General features: G+C 39.9%; 1 protein-coding gene across 1 annotated transcript in view; it reads right to left on the bottom strand.

The window, feature by feature from the left end:
• Window positions 1–22,422, bottom strand: part of ALK (ALK receptor tyrosine kinase) — a gene marked incomplete at its 5' end in the record, with an annotated part of 722,056 nt that overhangs the window by 321,963 nt on the left and 377,671 nt on the right. Inside the window, one exon of the mRNA XM_079941115.1 lies at window positions 325–526. Coding sequence (XP_079797241.1) covers window positions 325–526 — 202 coding nt within the window. The remainder of the gene's footprint in view (window positions 1–324; window positions 527–22,422) is intronic.

The raw sequence follows: 22,422 nt of genomic DNA, 5'->3' as shown, positions 1-22,422 counted from the left end.
CTTGGCCCCATCTGGACTTTGGGAAATGAATATCTTTAATAGCCACTCATTAAATGTCCACTCTGCCAGCTGGTCCTCTGGCCTCTGGAAGGACCGTCAGCCTGGGCAGCCAGAGGACCCCACAGATCAGTGCCCAAGACACCATGCAGGGAATATTAGCAGTAATGGCTCCATCTGGACCCTACTACCCATTCAAGGATGATTGTGAGTTTTAAATAGATGTCAATTAAGTAGATGTCAAATTTCCAGGGTGTTCTGGAAATTTGTAGCCCAAAGCCAAATCTCCATTTACATAATGGGTTTTGGACACGGGGAAGGACTTACCCATGCTTTCCTGGAGTGGGTACCAGGGGGATCTCTCTTCCAGCCTCACTGTGGGGCAGCAGCCGGGCGACGTACCTCCCGGAGGGCTGCAGGTGCCTGTGCACCGAGACGGCCAGCCTGCAGTGCTCACTGCTGCTTCTCACCCATGGACTCAAGATGCTGTGCCTGGAGTTCATCGAGGTGTTGAGGAGGAGGAAGGCGCCTGCCAAGAGACAGGGAAGGTGACTCTGCAGCGTGTCCAGAAGGGAGGACCAGCATAAGCTCTGTGGCGGGAGTTAGAGACCAATGGCGTCAGAGTCAGCGATGCTGGAGGCCTTTCTTGCCTTCCTTACACACACCTGGCCCTCTTCCCCCTCTCTTAGGTTGTCTCTGTAAAAAGCAAAGCCTGAGGCAAGAGGATGGTGACCTGGGACTCGGGCTTTATCATCAGGCAGATCAAGGTTCTCACCTCAGCTCCCCTACTTACTAGCTCTATGTTCTTGAGACTCAGGTCCCTCATCTGTAAAATGGGAATGAAAACATCTACTTCAGTGGTTGTGAGGATTATGTGAGGTAAGCATGGAGAGCACATTACACAGTTTCAGGTAGAGAGGAAGCACCTTTATAAAATAATCAATTATTTGATTTCGACTGTCTTCTAAGTTAGAGATGACACTCACAGATTCTTTCCCAGCCAGTAGGCACAATTAACAAAGTCCCATAAGAAGCAGAAGACGAGGACAGATTATTTAATCCCCAAAGAGTGATGAGAGTCAGAAACTCAACCCAGTGTTAAGATGTTCTTGGTGGAGGAGGGCAGCCTAAAGAGAGTCCCTCCCTCCGTACACGTTCCCAGAGTGGAGGCAGGACATCAGTTCCATCTTATAAACATCCACGTAGCGTATCTCCACACCTCACAAACCAGGACACTCCGGGGTATCTCAGGCCACGCTATGGGTCACAGTTTAAATCAGAGCTGACCTGAGTTCTCCATATCACACTCAAGCCAACTTCGGACTCAACTGACATCTGCTGGACAATTCAGAGTTTCCCAGGAATGTATGGGTTGGCTCTAGGCTTCCCAAATAGTTATGACCAGTTCAAGGTTTTCTCTGAGAGGTGGGTGGCTTATTTGGGTCACTTATTATGTAGCTAAGATCATGGCTCCCACTCCTTTGCTTTCTAGCTAAGTGATCTTGGGCAAAGCATTAACTTTCTCTGGTTTCGGTTTCCTCATTTATAAAATGGGGTGGGAAGGGTTGGCTGAAGTCAATCATCTCTTAAGATTCATTTCAGCTCCTGAGTCTATGAATCATATGCATTTGCAACTGGTCTCCATGAAGACAGCCCTACAAATCCCTCCTGGTGCCATGCCTGTAGAGTTTCCCTCTGGGGCAGGCCAACCCTAACTCCAGCAGCACAGTCCAAGAGACCTAAAAGCACCTTGTATGCATGGGTATTACTGTCGGCATAAAAGCAGGGCACCATTTTATGTTCCCGGTATTCCTTCTGGTGCATTAATTTTACTTGCTACACTCTGCACTGAAGTTTTGGACCTTTAGATGCTGCTCTTTTTGCAGTGAAAGCCTAGTCCCACAAGACCCCCAACTCCTGTAGAAACCAGCTAACAAGTGCTCAGCCTTCTTTAGTCACCCCCCAGTGCTTTGAATTAGTCTCCTTCTGCAGATAACCCAATTTACCGAGTAGGCAAAGGGAACTAGCAGCCTACAATAAAGAATGATGCAGATGAAGGAAGGGGATGCTTACCAGAAGCAAAGCATTTCCAAGCACACATATTGTGTCAGGAATTTGGAGAGGTGCAATGTTCTAGAAGTAAATAAATGTGACTTCTAATTACAATCAGGATGAGGTCAGCACAAGACTGTTTCTGAGTTGAATCAGGGACTTGGGTCAGTACTGGAAACTGAACCCTCTGTAATTACTGGGAAGTTTCAGCATGGCCTATGGGCCTTTGAAAAGTGCTCTACAACCCTCAGTAAATAATCTATATTATTATCCTGTTTTACCATGGGGGAGACATTCTTGTCACAGGCACAGAGGTAAAAGAAAGGAATTAGAATTAAAGACTCAGAATTAGAAAGGACTTTAAATAGTGAAAGCTATGTGGGATTATTAATAGATGAAAATAGGAAATGGGACCAGAAGGAATTGGAGGTACTTTTAAATGTTTTCCTCCTCCTCTATCCCAGTTTTGCCTTGAAAACATAGAAGTTATATAAACATATTCAAACAAAGTAAATTAAACAAATGCATATTAACAAATTCAGTGTTTTAGGTAGGAATATGATTCATTTAAACTTATGGGCCTTTCCAAAATTTGTTTCTAATAAGGTAAACTATTGCTTCTGATACTGTTTAGATTGGGGTTGCCTTTAGTTCCTTTTTAAAAAGTGCTCCTAAATAATTCTATCCTTACAGGGATCATCCTTTGATATGAAACTGTTTTTATAAATAATAAGAGGCGACACCAATGATGTTGAAGTTCTTGGTTATCTACTCCTTATCCAATTCACTATTCTTTCTTGCCAACTGGGGTACTGTAAGTCTGATTAAATGTTCATGTCTCAAGCCTTCATTTCAGTTAGCAGTGAACTTGGCTTTGAACAAGGAGTTCTGTAAGCAGAGATCCACTGGCCGTGTCTTGGGAAGAGTTTCCTTTCTTTACAGAAGGGATGGTGTCACTCCCACCACTATTTCCTTCTTGCTGCCTTGAATGAGGTTGTGACAGCTAATATGTAGCAACCACCTTGTGACTATATGGAAAAAGTTAATACATTTACAAACCCTGACAATGTACAACTGCTGAGCCTGGGCTAGAAACTGTCTTTTTCTATGATTTATTACAAACTAAAATAGCAACTTTCTACTTGTTTCAACTATCACGTCAAGTCTTGTTGCTATCAGCCAATTCTAACTACTTTATATGAGTTTATATAAAGTTCTCATTTGTGGATATTAAAGTTATAATTTTGAAAAAAAAAAAACGACTTTAAGATTATCTAATATAATGTCTTCTCTTTTCTAGAGAAGCAGACTGGAAATCAGAATGAGGAAATGACTTGCCCAGTCTTAATTTGAAAGTCCAGAGACCGACCAGACTCCAGGTCTCTGGACTCCTAACCAGTGTTCTTTCCCTTGTATCTTTCTCATTGTCCCACTGTATTCTTTATCCTAAAATATGACCAGGGTGCCTTGTGGGCAAGTTGTATATCTCAGGAGCCCAGACGGATGGGAAGGGAGAAAGGCGGGCAGATGGGTACTGGACCAAATCCATTTGTTCACTGGATTCCTTACTCCTTTCTGCCCTCAAATTTCATTTATTGGATGCCTGCTTTGAGCAAACATCCAACCACTGGCTCTGCCCTGGGGACACAGACATGAGCCAGACAGTTCTGGCTTTCAAGGAACTCGAGGTCCCGTAGGGGTGATGACATGTCTGCACTAATTTTAATCAAAAGTAGAGGTTATAGAGTCATAAGACACACAAGACATAAAGCACTTTGGGAGGCTCCATGAAAGAGACATTAGGTTCAGCTGGGAAGACTCATAAAGAAGATGACCTTTGACCTAGGTCTTAAAGGGAGAGAAAAACAAGGATACTGGCAGAAACAGCTGTGCAAGAGTTGAGAGGAAGAGGAGTGAAGGCAGAAATGTAGAAAAGGTGTAGTGGCGTTTGGCTGCCGAGTGGCACACGTGACGAGAAGGCTGAGAAATGAGGAAGGGCAGTGAGTGTGGACCAGACCACAGAGAACACTTCATTCCCAGCTAAAGATGTCCACCTTTACTTTGTGGATAACAGGGAGCCAGAAGCGGTTTTTGAGCAGGACGGGGACATCATCAGGGTGGTGCTTCAGGAAGACGAATTTGGTATGGTGGGGGGCAGGAGGGATCAAAACTGACCCAACCTCATCCTCTACCACCAGTTCACGCTAGGCAAGGACGAGACTACATGCAAATGTGATGTGTTTCGTATGTTACCTCTGTAAGCAAAGGTGCTATTTTAGGGGCAGACTTTGGGACTCTACCGGGGCTTCTAACACTAGGCTAGCGTATATCTTTTCAGAGCAAGTGAGAGCCCTGGAAGCATCTCTGGGGGCACAGTCTTGCTGCAGACACATTGGGGGTGCATTCCGGGGTTAGGATGAAGCCACACATGCCACATATTAGGGAGCAACAATTGTGTCTTGGTCTGAGACCCTACTCTGGTATTTTTAGTTGGTGGAAAGTTGGATTGAAACCAGTTTTCTGAGCTACTAAAAGAAAGAGTGTGGGCAAAATAAAGGAGGTGCTTCCCTTTTTCTCAGAAAGATAACATGCAAGTGTGCTTGTGTGTGCGTGTGTGCACGAACGCGCGCACACACACACGCACCCCTGCGAAACTCAAGTTCCCAGCAGGAGCAAATGAAGCTGAAGTTGCTGGGGCTTTGGGGCTTCTCCTGTACCACCGTTCCTCCCTCCTGGGTGTGGAAACACATTTGAATTCTTTCCTGTGATTCAGTACCTCAATAATGAGACTCTTTCAAAGTTGACTGGAAGATGGATTACTTTTCCAGTTCTAATATGTGAGATAATGTTTATATGAATTTTATTTTGTGCAACTGGACTATCAACAAGGGACTGAGCTTAAAATATTTTCACTCTCAATGAAACTCCATAGTTGAGAGCTCTCTCTTCATCAGCAGCTTTCCTCTACCTCCAAAAAATAAAACAAAAGGAAAAAATACATTTCGTAAGCTCCTTGGGATATTGTCAGTATAAATCTTTTAAAGTCAGTGAGAATTTCTCTCTCCTCTTTCCCTGTTTCCTGTTTAGTTTGCTCAGAATAGCTTGGGGCTATGGGAAGGCTCCTGGGGTCCCTTCTAACTAAGAAGGATGGCCTGGCATCTCACAGATCTTCCCCCAGTGTGGGCCATGGAGGGGTGGAGAGGCAGATCAAAGAGCCCTGCTTACACGGTGCCACGATCATGGATTCCTTATTATTGGATTGTGTTGATGTGTTCAATGATTAAATATGAAGTGGTTATTATTTTTATCTCTGGTCACCGGCATAGGGATGTGTTGCTCTTATCCCAGCCAGCAGGGCTCAAATTATGAGCCAGAAACCAAGGGGCATGAATATTGAGATCAGACAGACTCTTTCATATTCAGGCTCTATCTCTATCCAGTTCTAGGCTTCAGACGAATCATTTAAACTCTTTAAGCCTTAGTTTGCTCAGATTTAATATGGGTAGTGCCTCCCTCATATGGCTGTTGTGGAGATTAAATTAAACTACATGCATGGAGTGGCCAGTTCAGTGCCTGGCCCTTAGTAGGTATGTGAGGAATGTTGATTTCCAGCTTTGAGGGGTGTCTCAGTCTGGAGCTCCTTTTATCTATCACTAAACTTGGAATCAGAAGGACTGAATTTGAGCCCTAGCTCTGCCACTACCAAGGTTCCTTTGTCTGTAAAATGAAAAGGTTGGATAGAGTCTCTCTAAGGACACTTAGAGCTCCAAACTGTCAGTAACTCTCTCTGCCTGCCTAGAATATTATTAATCTAAAGGAAACATGTCAAATCTCCAAGCTCCTAAGTCCTAAAGACTTTTCCTAATTCACCTCTCTGAGGCTTCTATGCCAACAGTTTCAATCAGTTGGCCAAATATTCTGTAAACTGTGATTCCCTGCCCTGACTCCTCTCTTCCAATTCACATGAATGCATCCCTGGGAAGGGCTCCTGTCCTAGCATCATTTGTTTCTGTAGATGCTGATGCTATAAGGCTGGTACCACCTCTAAATGTCTCGTATTTAACACAATGCTTGCCATATGGCAGGCACTCAATGACTTTAAAAATGAAAGTAATTTATACATATGGTGAGGAGTTAAATAGTTCAGAGTAGCTCACAATAATAATTAAAAAAAAAAAAACTATCCCCAAATGCTGCTCCTCTCACCAAGTCCCAAAAATATTTTTAAGGATTTCTAATTTCTTTTGGCAGCTGCCTTCATGATTCTAGATATTATGATCACAGAGTTATTTGTTGGTGCAACAATTTTGGCTCCTTAACACTGATGGTACAGTAAAAAAAAATGATACTATCCCCTTCGAATTCTTTATTTTTTTAATCCCCGTTTACTTTTTTTATTACTTTCCTTTTTAACTCTTCATGGCAAATGTATCACTTGTTCCATCAGCTTTAGACAGCATCACCTGACTCTCCTCCCTGGAAGATGATGCTATTAGTCTTCCTGCTCTTCTGCATTTTTCCACGTCCACCTCCCAAGGCAGCTATGTTTTCCTCTATATTGTCAAGGTTGTGTAAGAATGATTAATTCTTGTGTTTTGTTTATAGGTTGATGCTAAATGTTGAAAATCAATAAACAGAGCTTTTATACTGAAAACTATATATATATATTTTCACTACAGTGACCAATGGTTATACTTATAAACGTCTTTATAGGTCCAGTAATGCATCCCACTCCACACAGAATGTTTCTAACATCAAGAGTAAATGAATATTCATTCTCTCTCCTCTGTCTTACATTGTCACTTGTCAAAATTGTGGCACGTTATAATTTGCCTTATATTTATTTGAATCAGGAATCTCTTGTGCACTTTGTTTTTTCAGAAATTTCTAATTGTTTTTCTCTTTTATTTATTTTCTATTTGCCTTTTGCACCATATCTCTAGCACTTCTACACATTCCTTGAAAAATCTCTCCCTTCTTGAAGACGTTGACACCCTGTTTTTAATTTGTACCAGTTGCTTTCCGGGCCTCCAGTACAGCTATTATTCTGGAATTCATTTTCACTAGAGCTCTTCCATTAGTCCCACCATCCTCAGGAAATTTCCTCAGGGGAAAGCTTCTTGGCGCATCTTTGAATATCTGCAATATTTTTACTTTGTTTTCATACTTGGTTAATAGATTTTCTGGCTATAGTTTATAGATCAGAAATTTTGCTTCAGAAATTTGAAGGCCTAGCTTTAGTGCTGTCTAGCATCTGTGTGACTGAGGTGAAGTCTGAGGCTGGTTTTACTGTTAATTTCTTTGTAGTCAGCCTGCTTTCCCCCCGCCCCCTTTGGAAGCCTTCAGGATCTTTCTTTAGGAGGTGCTGAAATTTCAATACAATGGATCTAGGAATGGATCTCTGTAAAAATTCTGCGGTAGCATTTGGTGGGCTCTTTCAATCAGAAAACACATTTCTTTCATCTCTGATAAATTTGTTTTATTATTTCTCTGATATTTTCATTTCCCTCTTCTCAGTCTTAAATCTTTCTGAAGAGATTTATCCCTCAAGTTAACTTCTATTACCTAATTTATCTTTGTTTCCTCTGGAGTCAATTTTTTTTGTTGCTATTTCTTTTTCATGTTTCTGGGCTATCATATGTAGGGTGGTCCTGGATCAGCCCCTCATATAGAAACAGGAGAAACGAGGAGCACAGATAGAAACTTCTCTGCACACAGTCAGTGCTTGCTCTCCATGTCAGAATTGGCCTGATGGCTGGTGGGGAGCCGGCCATCCTGCAGTGCCCGGTCCCCAACTCCAGCATCATGGACTAGTCACGCTCTGCATGAACCATGAACACACCCACTAGCAGCCCTAGTTCTCCCAAGTCCACTTGAATGTTTAGAGAAGAGCCCCCTGTTTCTCTCCCTCATGGTTAAGCACCCTGCTATGTTTTCATCTGGGAAAATGGGGTTAAAAGGCGGCAGAGACAATATGGGTTAACCACACCACAGAGGAATCTCATTCTTCCTCCTGACTCTCATCTTTACTTCAGAGGATCCCTTATCAGTACTCATGGTGCCTCCCAGCAGATGGGCTCCCTCCTCTGCTCTAAAGGGAGCATTTTCTCAGCTTTGGTCACTTTATTTCCTCCATCAACAGCTTCCATCTCCTCTTTGTGCTCTAGAATTCACTCATGGTTCCCTTCCTGCTCTGTTTGCTATTCAGGATTTATTCCTCTGTTGAATCCCTTATTATTGCTTTAGTGGGACTGCAGGAGAGAAGACAAATGTGTGCTCAGTCCACCACCCTGAACCATAAGGCTCTTAATCATATTCTTTGCCTGAGAACACAAATAAACAAATGCATGAATGAACAGATTTCCATCTCAATAAATCACACACAGTTCTGGCACCTCTGGCTAATTGTCTATATTGCAATTAAACTATTAAATCATTATTACAAGCTATTGATTGATAATGATGCCATTCATATCATGGGGGGCTTAAAGAACAACAGAGGTTTATTGGGCTGGAATATGGACAGAAGAAGTGCAATGTGCAGACACGTGCCACTAGGTGCAGCGTCAGGGAATAATGCCATCCCCCAGAGTATGTTCCACAGAACACCAGCCCCACAAGGTGTTAATAGGTAGTATGAGAAAGCTCTGGGATCAAGTAAGTTTGAGGATTACAGAGTTAAACAAAAGCAAACAGGTTCTTTCCTTGCAGGACATCTTAGAACCTTAATATGCCATTAAGATTTGTGACTCTTTAAGAGTAAAACATAAAATGAAATTTCCCAAACTCCTTTGGGCACAGAACTCTTTTGCTATTGCGTATCATGTACCATGGAATATGCTTTGAAAACTCTATTCTATTTCTGCTCTAGAGACCATCTGCAGAAAGTGAGAAAGGAAATAACCATCATGATAAGAATGAAGGTAGTGTAGAAGTGAATAATATATCTATATCTACATCTATGTCATCTCTTAAATCTTCTCTCTTTGTATGACTTTCAAACTGTCCTCTCATCAAAAACTAAGATTCTTATAGCAGAATCATGCTTTTGGAAAGCCTCGTCTGGGTTACTACGTCTGTCTCTCTACCTGAGGATATTTAAAGATGCTACATTCCACAACTGACTTTCAGAATGTCAGAGCTAGAAACAAACATGGTGGTCACATAGCTTAATCCCTTGCTGTACTGGGGAGAAAACCAAGAAGCAAATAAGTTAAACACTTGCCCAAGGTCACGCTGCAGATCAGTGGTAGATCTGGAACCAGGAGCAAGGTTTTCAGACACCCTGTCCAGTGGAACACCCAGTATCTGCCTGCCCATAATAGAGTTTTATGATGATATTTTTGGTCAAATGTTCTATGGCTTGGTCTCCAGTTGCCCCAGACATCACCTTCTTTCCTTGCACTTTCACAGCTCTAAGGATCGGGCTCCAGTAGATTGCATCAAGCCCATCTATCTGACTGCCCCATATCTAAAGTCACAGACTAAAGCCTGAGCAGGTGGGCACCAGATGGATGAGTTATCCTCTGGAAATCACTCATAGGGGCTTAGGGTAGTCCCCCCAGTCTGGGAAGTATTTGAGGGTCTCCTCTGTTCACGTGGTCTTATGAAGTGCCAAGCCAAATTGGGGGCACTGAGAGAGCTCCTTTATTGTTTATTTTCCAAATTCGAATTCGGCTACCCCATGTAATCTCAACTCAGGTTTTAGGTTTTAGTTCAAAGTTTTGAAATTTACAGGAAGGAATAGGTGGGATTGTCCTCATTGCCATGCCTTGCCTAAAAGTGGGATAACTTAGGAATCCAGACTTAGAGCCCTTGGGAGTTATTTAGTCCAACCTTTTCACCTGGCAGGTGAGACGTTCAGTCCAGGGGGTTGAAGGGATATGGCTGGGTTCCACAGCAGGCAGCTGAGCTGTGTTAGGACCCAGCTCCTCCAGTCCCAGCCCTGGGCACTTTTACTGTCTCACTCTGCTATGATGTCACATACTTGGAATTAGCTCTGTTACCCGCCACCACCAGAACTTAAATGTATTGCTTTACTGCACCTTCATCATGAAGTACTTTGAAGAGAAATGGTATTGGTTTTTGAGATCTAATGATTAGAAAAACCAAGTGTGTTCATTAAGGGAGGAAAGGGAGGTAGAAGGAGTTGATTTTTATTAACAGTATTATTAATCTTAACACTATGAGTTCAGTTGTAGCGTAAAGTGGTAGTACATTTGCCTATTTGGTGGATTTCTGTAAACTATCTCTCAGGTCCAAGTTAACTGAGGCAAAAAGCTCCCTAGAAATGGTAACATATATTTATGCTTGTGTGTGTATACAGTGAATACATGTATATTTGTGTGTGTGCATGTGTAGACATACTCTATATGTGTGTGTGTATATATATATATAGATAGATACATACATACATATATTTACATGTATATATCCGTGTGTATGTGTGTATGTTTATGTAGATCTCATTTTAGATCTCTGACCCTGTTAAAAAGGACAAACCTTTTTGTGGGAGACATATTTTTCTTGTTTATGTTTTTTTTAACCAACAGGTTTCATTTAGGAAAAAAGGAAAAGGCCAAAGATCTCTACATACTCTGTGTGTCTCTGTGTCCTGGGGACTCAGCAAAAAAAAGATAATAAAAGGCAAAGCAAATAACTAGAAGGAAACAAGCTGAAGTGCTGAGAAACCTCTTTTCCCTAAGAGCTTATTGCGATAATCCTCAAGCAAAATGGAGCAGCACTTGATTTGATGAGACAGAGAAAGCAGAAGCCAAAGGAAAACTAAACATTTGATTTAATTCAAAGAGAAGGAGGAAGGAGAGATAAAAGTATTTGCTGTAGGCGGGGTAGGGAAGGGAGGAGTTAGGGGACTAAAGTGCCTTTGGTGTAACAAAATCCACTTTGGAAGGAGAGAAGCATGAAATGAAGTTTTCCTTATTTTTTTTTTTAACATCTTTATTGGAGTATAATTGCTTTACAATGTTGTGTTAGTTTCTGCTGTATAACAAAGTGAATCAGCTATATGTATACATATATCCCCATATCTCCTCCCTCTTGCATCTCCCTCCCACCTTCCCTATACCACCCCTCTCGGTGGACACAAGCAACCAGCTGATCTCCCTGTGCTATGGGGCTGCTTCCCACTAGCTACCTATTTTACATTTGGCAGTGTATATATGTCCATGCCACTCTCTCACATCGTCCCAGCTTACCCTTCCCCCTCCCCGTGTCCTCAAGTCCATTTTCTACATCTGCATCTTTATTCCTGTCCTGCCCCTAGGTTCTTCAGAACCATTTTTTTCAGGTTTTTTTAGATTCCATATATATGTGTTACCATATGGTATTTGTTTTTCTCTTTATGACTTACTTCATTCTGTATGACAGACTCTAGGTCCATCCACCTCACTACAAATAACTCAATTTCGTTTCTTTTTATGGCTGAGTAATATTCCATTCTATAACTGTGCCACAACTTCCTCATCCATTCATCTGTCAATGGACACTTAGGTTGCTTCCATGTCCTGGCTATTGTAAAGGGAGTTGCAATGAACATTGTGGTACATGACTCCTTTTGAATTATGGTTTTCTCACGGTATATGCCCAGTAGTGGGATTGCTGGGTCACATGGTAGTTCTATTTTTAGTTTTCTAAGGAACCTCCATACTATTCTCCATAATGGCTGTATCAATTTACATTCCCACCAACAGTGCAAGAGGGTTCCCTTTTCTCCACACCCTCTCCAGCATTGACTGTTTGTAGATTTTGTGATGATGGCCATTCTGACTGGTGTGAGGTGATACCTCATTGTAGTTTTGATTTGCATTTCTCTAATGATTAATGATGTTGAGCATTCTTTCATGTGTTTGTTGGCAATCTGTATATCTCCTTTGGAGAAATATCTATTTAGGTCTTCTGCCCGTATTTGGATTGGGTTGTTTGTTATTTTGATATTGAGCTGCATGAGCTGCTTGTAAATTTTGGAGATTAATCCTTTGTCAGTTGCTTCATTTGCAAATATTTTCTCCCATTCTGAGGGTTGTCTTTTCAACTTGTTTATGGTTTCCTTTGCTGTGCAAAAGCTTTTAAGTTACATTAGGTCCCATTTGTTTACTTTTGTTTTTATTTCCATTCCTCTAGGAGGTGGATCAAAAATGATCTTGCTGTGATCTGTGTCAAAGAGTGTTCTGCCTCTGTTTTCTTCTAAGAGTTTTATAGTGTCTGGCCTTACATTTAGGTCTTTTTTTCATTGTGGTATGCGGGCCTCTCACTGTTGTGGTCTCTCCCGTTGCGGAGCACAGGCTCCGGACGCACAGGCTCAGCGGCCATGGTTCACAGGCCTAGCCGCTCCGCGGCATGTGGGATCTTCCCGGACCAGGGCACGAACCTGTGTCCCCTGCATCGGCAGGCTGACTCTCAACCACTGCGCCACCAGGGAAGCCCACATTTAGGTCTTTAATCCGTTTTCAGTTTATTTTTTTTGTATGGTGTTAGAGAGTGTTCTAATTTCATTCTTTTACATGTAGCTGTCCAGTTTTCCCAGCACCACTTATTAAACAGGCTGTCCTTTCTCCATTCTATATTCTTGCCTCCTTTATCAAATATAAGGTGAACATATGTCCATGGGTTTATCTCTGGACTTTCTATCCTGTTCCATTGATCTATATTTCTGTTTCTGTGCTAGTACCATACTGTCTTGATTACTGTAACTTTGTAGTATAGTCTGAAGTCTGGGAGCCTGATTCCTCCAGCTCCGTTTTTCTTTCTCAAGATTGCTTTGGCTATTCGGGGTCTTTTGTGTTTCCATACAAATTGTGAATTTTTTTTTCTAGGTCCGTGAAAAATGCCATTGGTAGTTTGATAGTGATTGCATTGAATTTGTAGATTGCTTTGGGTAGTATAGTCATTTTCACAATGTTGATTCTTCCAATCCAAGAACATGCTATGTCTCTCCATCTTTAATTTCTTTCATCAGTGTCATAGTTTTCTGCATACAGGTCTTTTGTCTCCTTAGATAAGTTTATTCTTAGGTATTTTATTATTTTTGTTGCAATGGTAAGTGGGAGTGTTTCCTTAAATTCTCTTTCAGATTTTTTATCAATAGTGTATAGGAATACAAGAGATTTCTGTGCATTAATTTTGTACACTGCTACTTTACCAAATTCATTGATTAGCTCTAGTAGTTTTCTGGTAGCATCTTTGGGATTCTCTATGTATAGTATCATGTCATCTGCAAACAGTGACTGCTTTACTTCTTCTTTTCTGATTCGAATTCCTTTTATTTCTTTTTCTTCTCTGATTGCTGTGGCTGAAACTTCCAAAACTATGTTGAATAATAGTGGTGAGAGTGGGTATCCTTGTCTTTTTCCTGATCCTAGAGGAAATGGTTTCAGTTTTTCACCATTGAGGATGATGTTGGCTGTGGGTTTGTCATATATGGCCTTTATTATGTTGAGGTAAGTTCCCTCTATGCCTGCTTTCTGGAGGGTTTTTCTCATAAATCGGTGCTGAATTTTGTCAAAAGCTTTTTCTTCATCTATTGAGATGGTCATATGGTTTTTACCTTTCAATTTTTTAATATGGTGTATCACATTGATTGATATGCGTATATTGAAGAATCCTTGCATTCCTGGGATAAACCCCACTTGATCATGGTGTATCATCCTTTTAATGTGCTGTTGGATTCTGTTTGCTAGTATTTTGTTCAGGATGTTTGCATCTATGTTCATCAGTGATATTGGCCTGTAGTTTTCTTTCCGCGTGACATATTTGTCTGGTTTTGGTATCAAGGTGATGGTGGCCTCGTAGAAGGAATTTGGGAGTGTTCCTCCCTCTGCTAGATTTTGGAAGAGTTTGAGAAGGATAGGTGTTAGCGCTTCTCTAAATGTTTGATAGAATTCGCCTGTGAAGACATCTGGTCCTGGGCTTTTGTTTGTTGGAAGATTTTTAATCACAGTCTCAATTTCAGTGCTTGTGATAGGTCTGTTTATATTTTCTATTTCTTCCTGGTTCAGTCTTGGAAGGTTGTACTTTTCTAAGAATGTGTCCATTTCTTCCAGGTTGTCCATTTTATTGGCATATAGTTGCTTGTAGTAATCTCTCATGATCCTTTGTATTTCTGCAGTGTCAGTTGTTACGTCTCCTTTTTCATTTCTAATTCTACTGATTTGAATCTTCTCCCTTTTTTTCTTGATGAGTCTGGCTAATGGTTTATCAATTTTGTTTATCTTCTGAAAGAACCAGCTTTTGGTTTTATTGATCTTTGCTATTGTTTCCTTTATTTCTTTTTCATGTGTTTATGATGTGATCTTTATCATTTCTTTCCTTCTGCTAACTTTGGTGTTTTTTTGTCCTTCTTTGCCTAATTGCTTTAGGTGTAAGGTTAGGTTGTTTATTTGAGATGTTTCTTATTTGTGGAGGTAGGATTCTATTGCTGTAAATTTCCCTCTTAGAACTGCTTTTGCTGCATCCCATAGGTTTTGGGTCGTCGTGTTTTCATGGTCATTTGTTTCTAGGTATTTTTTTGATTTCTTTTTTGATTTCTTCAATGATCTCTTGGTTATTTAGTAGTGTATTGTTTAGCCTCCATGTGTTTGTATTTTTTACATTTTTTTTCCTGTAATTGATACCTAGTCTCATAGCCTTGTGGTCAGAAAATATACTTGACATGATTTCAATTTTCTGAAATTTACCAAGGCTTGATTGGTGACCCAAGATATGATCTATCCTAGAGAATGTTCCATGAGCACTTGAGAAGAAAGTGTGTTCTATTGTTTTTGGATGGAATGTCCTATAAATAACAAGAACATCTTGTTTAATGTATCATTTAAGGCTTGTGTTTCCTTATTTATTTTCATTTTGGATGATGTGTCCATTGGTGAAAGTGGGGTGTTATAGTCCCCTACTATGATTGTGTTACTGTCGATTTCCCCTTTTATGGCTGTTAGCATTTGCCTTATGTACTGAGATGTAATTATTTTGGGTGCATAAATATTTACAATTGTTACATCGTCTTCTTAGATTGATCCCTTGATCATTATGTAGCGTCCTTCTTTGTCTCTTGTAATAGTGTTTATCTTAAAGTCAATTTTGTCTGATATGAGAATTGCTACTCCAGCTTTCTTTTGATTTCCATTTGCATGGAATATCTTTTTCCATTCCCTCACTTTCAGTCTGTATGTGTCCCTAGGTCTGAAGTGGGTCTCTTGGAGACAGCATATATATGGGTCTTGTTTTTGTATCCATTCAGCCATTTCATCCATTTACATTTAAGGTAATTATTGATATGTATGTTCCTATTACCATTTTCTTAATTGTTTGGGGTTTGTTTTTGTAGGTCTTTTCCTTCTCTTGTGTTTCCTGCCTAGAGAAGTTCCTTTAGCATTTGTTCTAAAGCTGCTTTGGTGGTGCTGAATTCTCTTAGTTTTTGCTTGTCTGTCAAATTTAGATTAATTTCTCCATCGAATCTGAATGACATCCTTGCTGGGTAGCATAATCTTGGTTGTAGGTTTTTCCCTTTCATCACTTTAAGTATGTCCTGACACTCCCTTTTGGCTTGCAGAGTTTCTGCTGAAAGATCAGCGGTTAACCTTATGGGGATTCCCTTGTATGTTATTTGTTGTTTTTCCCTTGCTGCTTTTAATATTTTTTCTTTGTATTTAATTTTTGATAGTTTGATTAATATGTGTCTTGGGGTGTTTCTCCTTGGATTTATCCTGTATGGGACTCTCTGTGCTTCCTGCACTTCATTGACTATTTCCCATATTAGGGAAGTTTTCCACTATAATCTCTTCACATATTTTCTCAGTCCGTTTCTTTTTCTCTTCTTCTTCTGGGACCCCTATAATTTGAATATTGGTGTGTTTAAGATTGTCCCAGAGGTCTCTGAAACTGTCCTCAATTCTTTTCATCCTTTTTTCTTTATTCTTCTCTGTGGTAGTTATTTCCGCTATTTTATCTTCCAGGTCACTTACCCGTTCTTTTGCCTCAGTTATTCTGCTATTGTTTCCTTCTAGAGAATTTTTAATTTCAGTTATTGTGTTGTTCATCACTGTTTGCTTGCTCTTTAGTTCTTCTAGGTCCTTGTTAAACATTTCTTGTATTTTCTCCATTCTATTTCCAAGATTTTGGATCATCTTTAATATCATTACTCTGAGTTCTTTTTCAGGTAGACTTCTATTTCCTCTTCATTTGTTTGGTCTGGTGGGTTTTCACCTTGCTCCTTCGTCTGCTGTGTGTTTCTCTGTCTTCTCATTTTGCTTAACTTACTCTGTTTGGGGTCTCCTTTTCAGAGGCTGCAAGTTCGTAGTTCCTGTTTTTTTGGTGGCTTCCTGGTGGTTTGTAGGCTTCCTGGTGGTTGGGAGTAGTGCCTGTATTCTGGTGGATGAGGCTGGATCTTGTCTTTCTGATGGGCAGGACCGTGTCCTGTGGTGTGCTTTGGGGTGTCTGTGACCTTTTTATGATTTTAGGCAGTCTCTCTGCTAATGGGTGGGGTTGTGTTCCTGTCTTCCCAGTTGTTTTGCATAGGGTGTCCTGCACTGTAGCTTGCTGGTCGTTGAGTGGAGCTGGGTCTTAGCGTTGAGATGGTGATATGTGGGAGAGCTTTCGCTGTTTGATATTACATGGAGCCGGGAGGTCTCTGGTGGACCAATGTCCTGAACTCAGGTCTGCCACCTCAGAGGCACAGGCGTGACACTCGTCTGGAGCACCAAGACCCTGGCAGCCACATGGCTCAGAAGAAAAGGGAGAAAAAAATAAAGAAAAAAGGAAAAGAAAAGAAAAGAAAGTGATTAAAATAAAAAAAAATTAATTTATCAAAAATTTAAAAAAAAATAAAGTAATAAAAAGAAAGAAAGAAGAGTGCAACCTAACCAAAAACAAATCCACCAATGATAACAAGCACTAAAATCTATACTTAAAAAAAAAGAAAAAAAAGGACAGACAGAACCCTAGGACAAATGGTAAAAGCAAAGCTATAGAGACAAAATTACACAAGGAAGCATACACATACACACTCAGAAAAAAGGAAATATATATATATATATATATAGATATAGATATAGATATAGATATCTTTTGGGAAGTCTGAGGTCTTCTGTCAGCGTTCAGTAGGTGTTCTGTAGGAGTTGCTCCACATGTAGTGTATTTCTGATATATTTTTGAGGAGAAACGTGATTTCTACATCTTACTCCTCCAGCATCTTGAAGGTCTCCCTCAAGTTTTCCCTTTTCTATGTAGGTTCTTAACTCTGGAATCATATTGTTCTTTTTTTTTTTTTTTTTTTTTTTTTTGTGGTACGCAGGCCTCTCACTGTTGTGGCTTTTCCCATTGCAGAGCACAGGCTCCGGACACGCAGGCTCAGTGGCCATGGTTCACGGGCCTAGCCTCTCCGTGGCATGTGGGATCTTCCCGGACCGGGGCATGAACCCATGTCCCCTGCATCAGGAGGCGGACTCTCAATCACTGCGCCACCAGGGAAGCCTAAATTGTTCAATTTTTGCTTTAGGTCCCAGATGTCAGGGTATAAGAATCTTCCATTTTACTTTTGAAATTGTGCTAAGAGGTAGCAGATTGTATTACTTTATTTGTGCTGTTCTTCGCATTTTTTTAAATTAAAAATTTGAAAAAGCAATTTTTGACCCATATCCTTGTGGAAGTCTCACAGGATCTCAGCCTCATAGTAATAAGCTCTGACATTTCATGTGCTGTGGCTTTCAGTCACCCCACGGTTGAAGAAGGAGCACGAAGCCTGGACAAACATTGACAACCATACCACAAAGCCACAAAGCAGGGGAAGGCTACCATGTCACCACATGCTACTATGGAAATGATCCATGGAGCACCAAGAGACCTTCCCCCCCAACTCTTTGTTCTTCAGAAGAGGAAACTCATGTGCAGGAAGATAATGGACCTGCCTGAGGAGGGTTGGGCAGAGAAAAAGGTCTAGGTTGAGCTCTCAAATGTTCTAGAATGATCCAGCTTCTTCTAACTGGTCTTCCCACGTCCCACTCACCCTCCCCCCATACATTCTGCAGACAGCAGCCATAGCCATCTTCTTAAATATAATTTAGTCAGTCACACTCTCTTGTTTTAAAGTCTTCAACGGTTTCCTACTGACAATAGATTAAAATCCAAATTCCTTACTATGATCTACAAGGAAGGCCAGAGGGGAACAGACTGGTAGCAGATACCTTAGGTTGGCTCACTCAACACCCAGACCAACTTCCTTCTCTCTTGTCTTTCTCTTTTATTGAGACTGGAAGTTTCAAAATGACTTGATTTAACAGGCCTTCCTCACAGATAGTGACACGGTTCTGGCCAACGAAATGTAAGCAGAATTGTGTTCATAGAGTGCCCAGCATTAAATAAAAAGGATGAGAAGGAAGAAGAGAAGGGGATCAGGAAGAGGAAAAAAATGAAATTTAAAAATATCCATATTGCAATTTTCCCTTGGGAAATAACGGCTGCTGATCTATATGTATACACACACACACACACTCACACGTTTCTGTGTACCATGTTGTTATGTAAAATATACTTCTTACTGTGGGTCATGGTTAAAAAAAATTGAAAAGCTCAAGGTGAGTATTGTTCACATTTCAAATGTTCATACATGGAAATTATACTGGCTGGGCTCTGTTCCCTGGGCCACCTCTCATTAGGTGGGTGATTTGGGGAGGAGAAGAAATCTATTTGGACAGAATTTTATGATTTATAAAACTCTCCCATACAAACAATCCTATAAAAACTCAGTGAAACAGATGCTTTCCCCAGTTGTACCTGTGTCTACCACGGCAGCCACTAGCCACACGTGGATACTGAGTACTTGAAATGAAGCTGATGAAACTAAGAAACTGAATTCTTCATTTTATTTAATTTAAAAAATTTTAAATTTAATTTAAAAATTAAATTTAAAAAGTGATACTTGATTTAGTTAATAGAAAAATATGTTTGGAACAACTTGGGTATGCAAATCTAATTTTTCAACCATAAATTTTATGAAATACAGATCAACTATTTCAGATGAAAATCTAGCCTCAAATTGACATGTACTGTAGGTATAAAAGGTATAATGGATTTCAAAGATTTAGTACAGAAAAAAGAATATACAATATTTCATGAATAATTTTTATATTGATAACATGTTGAAATGATAATATTGGATATATTGAGTTAAATATATTATTAAAATTTAGTTCACCTGTCTCTTTTTACTTTTTGTAATGTGGTTTCTAGAAAATCGAAAACTACATTTTTGGCTCATATTATATTTCTATTGGGCAGCCTTGCTCTGAGGATCAAGTGTCTTGCCCTAGGCCACTGGATGAGTACGTGCTTCAAGCACTGTTACAGTCCAGATCATGTGACTCCAAATTCATGGCTCTTTCTGCTAAACTACAAGTCACATCTCCCTAGGCCTCACTGTTATCTGTAAAAACAGCAAGTGAACTATAGGATGATAATAATATAATGATAATGATGGCTAACATTTAATGAGTGCCTAATATGTCCTGGGCACTAGGTGAACATTTTACAAGGTTTACTGCATTTGATTTTAAACAGCTTAGTAAGGTAGGTATGTGATTATTATACCCACTTTTTAGATGAGGTAACTAAGGTTCAGAGATATCAGTTAACCTGCCTATCAGCTCAAGGTGGTGCAGATGGAGGGGCCCAGAGCCTAGGGGGTCCATACAAATGACTGAACACTTACAGCCTTTCCCTGGATGATGGCCCTTGCAAAAGCAGCTGGGCTGTGTCTGGGTAATGTAGCTGTATCTCCCAGAATCCTGTTAGCTTAATTTCCTTTGGGAATGATGTCTGCTGATCTTGCTGCTGATTCCAATACCATACAGTAGAAATCTCCAAGAGCCACAGTCTTTGAAAATATAGACAAGGCTCAAGAAGGTGACTTTGTATCTGAAATATTTTCAACCAGAAAATTGAAATATGGGCTTCATTACCATGGGTGCTTATTTAAAGATCTACTTGCAATTTGAAACTAAATATAATAACAGCCTTCAAATATAGGGGCAAATCATACTTTCCCAGTGAAATTATTTTTCTTTTCTGTATGCTCATTAAAAACAATTTAGGAAAAAAAAAAAGGAAGAGAAAAAATTTATCTCTAGTTCTACTACTCGAAATTTCTATTTTGTTTTTTTGTTCCTCCATACGCATAGAATTTTTAAAATTTATAATCTCACTAAGTATACTTTATCCCTTGTTCTTTCACTTAACATTATGTCATAAGCATTTTCTATGCTCTTATGTAGGCTTTACAAACATATTTATAAATACTTGTATAATATTCCAAGTAAGTGGACATAACATTCAAGCTATTTCCTTAGTTTAGACAATTAGGTTGTTTCCAATTTTTTGCGATTATAGAAAAAGTTGTTCTCTTGCTCCCCGGAATAGTACAGTCTTTCTGGAGGGGTAGTCCACCAACATGTATCAAAAACCTTAAACTGTGCACATTCTTTGACCCAACAGTTTCCTTTCTAGGAATTTGCTTTGAAAAAAAAAAATAGAGTTATCCAAAAATACTTTTTTGGAAAGTTGCTCTGCACTATTTATGTGAGCAAAATATTTAGAAACGGTCAATGTTGGACATAGGAGATTAGTTAAGTAATGTATGGTGTATCCATGTGATGAAGTACTTCATGAAGCCACTAAAAATACCATCTTAAAAATAAGTGAGGGGCTTCCCTGGTGGCGCAGTGGTTGGGAATCTGCCTGCCAATGCAGGGGACACAGGTTCGAGCCCTGGTCTGGGAAGATCCCACATGCCGCGGAGCAACTAGGCCCGTGAGCCACAACTACTGAGCCTGCGCGTCTGGAGCCTGTGCTCCGCAACAAGAGAGGCCGCGATAGTGAGAGGCCCGCGCACCATGATGAAGAGTGGCCCCCGCTTGCCACAACTGGAGAAAGCCCTCGCACAGAAACGAAGACCCAACACAGCCATAAATAAATAAATAATTAAAAAAAATAAGTGAGGATTATTAAATACTGCTACTACTACTACTAATAGCTTTCCTTTATTGACTACCAAGCACTGTGCTTATACATATTTAGGATCTAATTTAATCTCAACAACCATGTGTTTGGTACTATTATTATCATCTTCTTTGTAAAGATGCAGAAACAAGCTTAGAGGGTTTGGTGACCTCTCAGAGCCACACAGCTGGTAGCCAAGTAACCAACAGAATCAAGACACAGAACTGTTGGTCTGTCTCCAGGGCTTACTACCCCCTTAACCGCCACACTGTATAAACACCTAGGATGTTCACCCTTGATCATTAGATGGAAAAGGCAGTTACAAAATAGCATGGATAGCAATGACCTGATATGGTAAGATACTTATAATAAATACATGAATATATATATGGAAAAAGAAAATACCTGAGATTATTCACCAAAAAGTTAAATGGGTAACTCTGGATGGTAGAATATTTTTCTTTATACTTTTTTGAATTTTCCAAAACACCTGTTACTTCTCCAGTATTTTTTATTATAGTAAAATGTACACAACATGAAATTTACCATTTTAACCATTTTAAGTGTACAAATCAGTGGCATTAAGTACACTCACAACACTGTTCAATTATCACAACTACCCAATTCCAGAACTCTTTTATCATCCCAAACAGAAGCTCCCATTTACCCACTTCCTGCAGCCCCTGGTAGCCTCTATTCTACTTTCTGTCTCTGTGAATTTGACTACTCTGGGTACCTCATATAAGTGCAATCATACAGTATTTGCCTTTTTTATGAATGTCCTTTTTAATTTAGCATAATTTCTTCAAGGTTTATCCATGTTGTACCATTTGTCAGAATTTCATTTCTTTTTACAGCTAAATAATATATATAGTGTATATATACCCCATTTTGTTTATCTATTCTTCTGTTGCTGGACATTTGGGTTGCTGTAAATAATGTTGCCTATTGTAAATAATGTTGCTATAAACATTGGTGTACAAGTATCTTTCTGAGTCCCTGCTTTCAATTCTTTTGGGTATATACCTAGGAATGGAATTGCTGGGTCATATGGTAATTCTATGTTTAAGAAATACCACTTTTTGAGGAACTGCTGAACTGTTTATATGCCCATCAGCATCGTGCAACAATTTCAATTTCTCTACATTCTCACCATTTTTTTTTTTACTTAAAAAACAATAATAGCCATCCTAATGGGTATGAAATGGTATCCACTGTGGTTTTGATTTGCATTTCCTTAACGGCTAGGGATGCTGAACATCTTTTCACGTGCTTATTAGTCATTTGTGTATCTTCTTTGGAGAAATGTCTATTTAAGTCTTTTGCCCAATTTCTAATTGGGTTGTTTGTTTTCATCTGTTACTTTTTAAATTA

Source organism: Stenella coeruleoalba, assembly GCF_951394435.1.
Source record: "Stenella coeruleoalba genome assembly, chromosome: 13".
Classification (NCBI taxonomy): domain Eukaryota; kingdom Metazoa; phylum Chordata; class Mammalia; order Artiodactyla; family Delphinidae; genus Stenella; species Stenella coeruleoalba.
Note: the sequence above shows the minus strand (reverse complement) of the source record. Positions and strands in the feature narration are given on the sequence as shown.